Source organism: Procambarus clarkii, chromosome 17 (assembly GCF_040958095.1).
Source record: "Procambarus clarkii isolate CNS0578487 chromosome 17, FALCON_Pclarkii_2.0, whole genome shotgun sequence".
NCBI lineage: Eukaryota > Metazoa > Arthropoda > Malacostraca > Decapoda > Cambaridae > Procambarus > Procambarus clarkii.
In genome coordinates this window covers 38,364,709-38,371,923 of record NC_091166.1, presented here as the reverse complement: position 1 = coordinate 38,371,923, position 7,215 = coordinate 38,364,709, and the positions used below count along the sequence as shown (strand labels likewise).

General features: G+C 46.2%; 1 protein-coding gene across 1 annotated transcript; it reads left to right on the top strand.

Annotated features, from left to right (window-relative positions):
* The first annotated feature begins 1,427 nt into the window (after positions 1–1,427).
* On the top strand, positions 1,428–6,024 carry LOC123772542 (uncharacterized). Its single transcript, XM_069326146.1, has 4 exons — positions 1,428–1,523; positions 4,549–4,641; positions 4,792–5,006; positions 5,853–6,024. Exons 1-4 carry the CDS (start codon positions 1,428–1,430, stop codon positions 6,022–6,024), a joined length of 576 nt encoding a protein of 191 aa, XP_069182247.1.
* The last annotated feature ends 1,191 nt before the right edge of the window (positions 6,025–7,215 follow it).

Sequence of the window (7,215 nt, the reverse complement as noted above, 5' to 3'; positions counted from 1 at the left end):
CGGAGTCACTCACTCACTCACTCACTCACACTGCTGCAATTTAAGATCCAAAAAGGTAAACTCATCAGGACAAATGGGGTGGGGGCTTTGACAAGTCGCCGGCTTTCTGTCCTCATGGAGGCCACTAGATACATAATGGCCCCCACCACATAATGAGGTGGGGCCCTGCAGTATTCCCATATAGATAGATATAAATAGACAGATTCTCTCTCTCTCTCTCTCTCTCTCTCTCTCTCTCTCTCTCTCTCTCTCTCTCTCTCTCTATAGAGAGAGAGAGAGAGACACACACACACACGTTGGTGAACCAACATTCTCAAAGTTCCGCACCTGGCCCAACTCCGTGGACTACCAGTAATTGCCACCCTTAGCATTAGGCTCTCAATCTTCAACAGTTTTATGCTGTAAGTGCTTTTCTCAAGAAAATCACTCCATCAGCGATCATTCATTCCGAGGCTGACGCGCATCTGAAACTTGCTCGCTCAACAGGTTGATACATGGGAGATCAGGTCACCTGATCACATGAAGGCTCTGGCACACAGTTGGCTACAGGCTCTTCCTGTTCCTTATACGATTATTACTTAATGAATAAAGTTTATTCATAACGATGCATATAATAGGGTTATGAAATAAAAGGATCTCTAGGAATAGGTTTAAACTGAGATGAGGTAGGATAACAGCTCTTGCTTGCAGTTTCACTAGATACGTCATTTGACACCTTAATGAACCCTAGTCTAAGTTACAAACAGAGCAAACAGACAGAGAGAGAGAGAGAGAGAAAGAGAGAGAGAGAGAGAGAGAGAGAGAGAGAGAGAGAGAGAGAGAGAGAGAGAGAGAGAGAGAATAAATTGACTTTAGGCCTAGTATATAAGCCTAAATATTTTATGCATATATACTGTTGATTTTTTAGATATTTCTCTATCTAGAAATCCAACATTCTGCTTGTAACTCATTTTGAATGTATGTATTTTTATCTGAATAAAAATTATTATTATTATTATTATTATTATTATTATTATAACAAAGGATAAGTGATTGGTGTGAGGGGTAAGTGGACTGCGGGAGCTGTAAAGGTGTAGAGTGTGTTGGTGTACATCTAGCTTTAATTAGGGACAAGCAGGGGAACATGTCTGATACCTAGCTAAGGGGCGAGCAAGGAAACAACAATGGGTGTTGTCTGACTAAGGGGCGAGCAAGGGGAAGATGGAATGCGAGGCTCAGGATAAAATAACGGGATGGCTCGGGCAGGGCTAATGATCGCTCACTGTCTTCCGGGTATGAAGGCCCGGGCACCCCACTATGCCAACGTAATAATAAAGTGCCCCAAGAATGCCCTCCAACAGTAGAGTTTCCCCCATAGCTCCCTCTGAAGACTAACTCCCTCAAGAATAACGAAGACTAGGAGCTGCTGCAGCCTCCTGGAGGTAGCTATGTGGCCCAAGAGCTGTCCTGGCTATGGTAACGAGGACGCTGGTGAAAGTACGGAGGAGATTGGCGATAAAAGGTCCCCACTGAAGCCACTCCGGGTCAGTGCAGCTCACTCGGGACAAGAGGTCACAAGGTCACTCCTCGGGTATGGACACTCTAAGGTGTTATTGGGGCTGGGAAGGTTTTTTTGTATTGGTTTTGTAAATAGCTGAATTTTAAGATTTTTAATACCTACATTTAAGAATATTCCTACGCGAGTTATTGTAGCCTGTAAACGTTATATAGATTTTGTTCAGTGTCTGGGTGAACACATATCACTGCTTGTTCACAGCGTCAAGGTGAACACTGAGCAGGAATGGTTTGTTCATATTGCCCAAGTGAACAATGTTCGACCAGGTAGACCTACTCGTCATAGCGTCAGGAGAATAAACAATAAACAGTGGCGCTTTTTGTCAGTTGTCAGGATCAAGACTTTTGTTTGTGCCTTTATCTATCATACGTCATTCAGATGTAAGGCTCAGCATTCTAAGTTCTTGTCTCCTTATTCTATGTTGTGGTTGTAATCTTGTAACATTCTTTGTTGTTGTGTTCTTGTCACCTCATTATATGTTGGGGTTGTGATCTTGTCACCTCAGTATGTGGTGGGGTTGTGTTCTTTTCTCCCCATTATATGTTGGGGTTGTGTTCTTGTCATCTTGTATGTTGGAGTATGTGCTGTACATTTCTGTAATGAGTAAGTTTATGTGGCCAAGGTTTAAGGTAAACTATTTTGTATATGGGTTTTGTTCTTGTAATTACTGCTGTGTTTATGAGAGACATTAAGAGCATACCCCAGGAAACACCCCAGGAATTCACTCCTTAATGAACTAACAAATGTTCCAACTTACGCCTTATTCAAAAATAAAACCAAAAAGTACTTAATTTCAGTCTCATAGTTTCCTACCTTGTGCTTCAAACTTGCGCTGTACCTTGTGCTACCCACTCCCCCAATATTAGTACTTAATAATACACCTTCAGAAGTATTATTAAATACGAAAAGTACTTAAGGAAATTCCTGTCTTAGTGTTAGACCACGAAGGAACGATTTTTCTATATGCGAACAAGCTTGAATGGTCCCCAAGCGTATATGCAACTGAAAACTCCACACCCCAGACGGATTCGAACCCAAATAGCCAGGAACACTATGCACATGGCGTACCTGATTCTTAACTACTCGACCACCGTGACTATTCAAAAGACATTGGTAGCCGAGGCTATTTTCCCAACATCCCGACAGCACTTGGTAGTAAACTTGGGCATAGATATTTCATCGAATCACCTCACTTTGTGGACCCTACAAAGGTTCGAATCCTTCTGGGGTGTGGAGTTTTCAGTTATATAATTCTATATATATATATTTATAGATGTTTATCTTTGTTCAGGATGTGTTCAAGCATCGTGTTAGTGGTGGCGGCGGCGTGTATGGGCGTGACGGCTGGGTACCATGTGAGTCCCGGTGCGGTGTCAGGCGCCGAGGGAGGCAGAGGACAGCTGGGAGCCTCGTGTCCCCTCAGCACTAGACATGTGACCCTCACCTCTACCAGGACCTTCCCCTCCACCTCCTACACCACCTCCATCCTCCACGTGCCTACTACCGTCTACCAGGTACCTCGTCCCCCACACCTTTCTGACCGTGTGCACACTTACATAGGTAAGTTAGGTGTGTAATTAGAATTATGTATGTAAACACACACACCAACATGGCAGGGAAAACATGCCTAACAAACCTTCTGGAATTCTATAATAAAATAACAAGAATAAGGTAGGACAGGGAAGGATAGGCATATTGCATATTTCTGGACTGCCTAAAAGCCTTTGATAAAGTGCCGCATAGGAGATTACCAAACAAACTTGAGAGGCGGGCAAGAGTAACCGGAACACTCCTAACATGTGTAAGGAATTATCTAACAGGCAGGAGCCAGAGTGACAGTAAGTGGCGAGAAGTCGGAATGACAAACAGCAACGAGTGGAGTACCTCAGGGATCGGTGCTGGAACCAATTCTATTTCTAATATACGTAAATGACATGTCTACAGGAGTTGAGTCTTATATGTCGATGTTCGCGGATGACGCGAAATAAATTGACGAGTTATGACAGGTTATATAGGATTTTCAAAGAGGAGTTGAACAAGTCGCAGAGATGGTCAGTGAAATGGCTACTGGAGTTCAACACTAGCAAGTGTAAAGTGATGGAAATAGGAATAGCGGACAGGAGACCAAGGGGGAACAGTTCACAATGAAGGGAAAGTACTACCTTCCTGAGGCGCCTCGATAAAGAGACCTGGCAGTGGACGTAACACCAAATCTAACTCCTGAGGAAATTTTCATTACCGGCTGATGTAGATCTGACCAAATGTAAACTGTGTTAACTAAATTATTCGTAAACCCTTATTCGTTAGGCCCCGAAAAGAAACGCGAATTCAGAGACAATTCTATAAGAAATGTTCAAGAGATGTGCAAATATTTCATTAAAAATTATCTGCTACCAGAATTATTAGCCAATCGTCCACAGTTTGCTAACTGTAGGTAGTAACTAAGTGATTGTAACCTATCCACCGCTGCCCACTGGATGGGGGGCGGTGTGCAAGACAAACATCAATTGTGACACTTGCTCTCCACATATGTCAGTTGCTTAATTTAGAGACTGTACTTGTGGTCGGTCTCGAGCCCATTGTATTGTGACGATGTGCATTGAATTTTGTAACTAGCTCATTAAGTTTGTAACTTGCTTCGCTAAATGAATTGTGGGGTTCAGTCCCTGAGCCCATTATGTGCCTCTGTAACCCTTCCACTTCTGCCCACAGGGTGGGTATGGGGTGCATAATAAATGAACTAAACTGTGTAAGGCCCTTAAAAAGGTCACGGTGGTTTTAGTTTGATAGACTGTGAAGGTAGTGTTGATTAACTTACATTAATGAGCAGGTTACATCAGTCTTATACTGTTGTAACTAGGTTTAGATAAACGAATTTTGTGACAATGGGATCAGTTCCTGAACCCCATTGCCCCAGTAACCTTTGCCCCATTGCCCCAGTTACCTTTGCCTCATTGCCTCAGTAACCATTGCCCCATTCTTTGGTTTTACAGGAGGTGACGGAGTGGCGGCTGAAGCAGGAGACTGTGACACAAACCCAGACCCTCACGTCCTATCCTCCGGCGCGCCTCCTAGCCACCACACAGGTCCTATCCTCGCTCTTATATCATATAACATATTTCAAGGATAGTATCTAAAGATACATTACTAATAGTCCTACCCCATAGACATATATAATCAATAATAATCATATATAAATTCCCACTGAGAAGTGTGACTGGTTCTGCCCTTCTCAGGTGTTGACAGGAACCAGGTACGTGTCCCAGGTACGGCTCCTGACGGAGACCAAGTACGTGACCGTCACGGAGTCCCTGACGGTGACAGATACGGAGGTGCCTACCGTATATGTCACCAGGACGAGGCAGGTCACGGCCTTAGATACCGTGACCACCACCGTCATCTCCACTCGCCTGCAGCGACGCACACAAGTCCTCACCACCACCCAGTACCAGTGAGTAGTCCCCACCACCACCCAGTACCAGTGAGTAGTCCTCACCACCACCCAGTACCAGTGAGTAGTCCCCACCACCACCCAGTACCAGTGAGTAGTCCCCACCACCACCCAGTACCAGTGAGTAGTCCCCACCACCACCCAGTACCAGTGAGAAGTCCTCACCACCACCCAGTACCAGTGAGTAGTCCCCACCACCACCCAGTACCAGTGAGTAGTCCCCACCACCACCCAGTACCAGTGAGTAGTCCCCACCACCACCCAGTACCAGTGAGTAGTCCCCACTACCACCCAGTACCAGTGAGTAGTCCCCACCACCACCCAGTACCAGTGAGTAGTCCCCACCACCACCCAGTACCAGTGAGTAGTCCCCACCACCACCCAGTACCAGTGAGTAGTCCTCACCACCACCCAGTACCAGTGAGTAGTCCCCACCACCACCCAGTACCAGTGAGTAGTCCCCATCACCACCCAGTACCAGTGAGTAGTCCCCACCACCACCCAGTACCAGTGAGTAGTCCCCACCACCACCCAGTACCAGTGAGTAGTCCCCACCACCACCCAGTACCAGTGAGTAGTCCTCACCACCACCCAGTACCAGTGAGTAGTCCCCACCACCACCCAGTACCAGTGAGTAGTCCCCACCACCACCCAGTACCAGTGAGTAGTCCCCACCACCACCCAGTACCAGTGAGTAGTCCCCACCACCACCCAGTACCAGTGAGTAGTCCCCACCACCACCCAGTACCAGTGAGTAGTCCCCACCACCACCCAGTACCAGTGAGTAACCCCACCACCACCCAGTACCAGTGGCTAAAGTAACCCAGTCTTATCTCCGCGCCACAGGTTCGTGACCCAGACTGAGCGTGTGCCCCAGTACTCCACCAGTACTCTCACCTCCTACCACCAGCAGTACCACACCGTCACTCACACCCGCACTGAAGATGAGTACATCAGCCACACCTCTCTCCTCATCCAGACAGTGACCGTCACTCGCTGCTCTGAGCTCTATGGCTAGAGGGGGGCGGTCACTGGCTCGGTCTCTGCCTTAGTCTGGGTCACCTGGTGCAGGAGCCCGCGTAGACCAGACCTCGCCAAGACCAGACCTCGCCAAGACCACACCCTCGCCAAGACCACACCCTCGCCAAGACCAGACCTCGCCAAGACCACCCCGTCAAGAATGACACATTTTGTCCCTTTGTGTACTGCTCACCACCTGTTAGTTCCTCACCTCCCTGGAAGATCTGTTGACGGTGATGTTGACAGGCCGGTCCCAGACTATACCAAGTCGCTTTTGACAGGCTCTTCCCCCCCTCCCCCGGAGTCGTCGTTGACAGGTGTCAAACAATTTAGAATGACTGTAGTGTCTCACAAAGCCAGCGTGTGATCTTATCAAACTACAATCACCTGGTTCCGCACAACAGTATTATTCAGTAACAACCTCCTGTTCGCATACGACTATTCAATCCAAATGTTGTTTTCCAATTACAGAATATTTCTTACTGGAGATTCCTTGACAGGTGTATTGGTAATACAGACACGCTACAGAAAGCTATATGCTGTATTGCAGATTCACAAGATTTCCGGGAAACATCTGGATAATTTAACTTGCTTGTCTGGCTACAGTCATCATGTTAAAACCATTTCCATATGATAATACCTCTCCACCAATTGTAATGATTACATCCGGGTTGTGTGAACTGCCTGATGTACACGGTAAGAGTGGGAAGAAGTCTCAGCCAGCTGTAAGTGATGCTGTAGCTCGTGTTTAGCCTTTAATGCAACATTCAAAATGCATTATATAAGCTGTAGTTCTTCAATAAACTTAATTATTACTATTAAAGTTTAATTTAGTTCATTTATACATCCCATCCTGTGGGCGGTAGTGGAAAGGGTTACAGAGGCACATAATAGACTCAGGAACTGAACCCTAAAATTCATTTAGAGAAGTCTTAATAAACCAGTTACACAGTTAAATGTATATTTATTAGTCTCCGTGGAGTAGTGGTAAGACGCTCGCCTGGCGTTCCGCGAGCGCTTTGTCCTGGGTTCGTATCTTGGCCGGGGAGGATTACTGGGTGCAAATCCTTAACTGAAGCCTCTGTTTAACTCAACAGTAAAATGGGTACTTGGTTGTAAAAACGATTCTTCGTGGGAATCGTATTCCAGGGACCATAGGATTAAGGACCTGCCCGAAACGCTACGCGTA

What these genes read in the sequence shown, in the direction of transcription:
- LOC123772542 (XM_069326146.1), top strand. Translation starts at nt 1,428, where the DNA reads ATGTGGCCCAAGAGCTGTCCTGGCTATGGTAACGAGGACGCTGGTGAA. An exon ending in CCCCACTGAAGCCACTCCGG is followed by an intron (nt 1,524 to 4,548) that starts GTCAGTGCAGCT and finishes TTGGTTTTACAG; the next exon opens with GAGGTGACGGAGTGGCGGCT. An exon ending in CTCACCACCACCCAGTACCA is followed by an intron (nt 5,007 to 5,852) that starts GTGAGTAGTCCC and finishes TCCGCGCCACAG; the next exon opens with GTTCGTGACCCAGACTGAGC.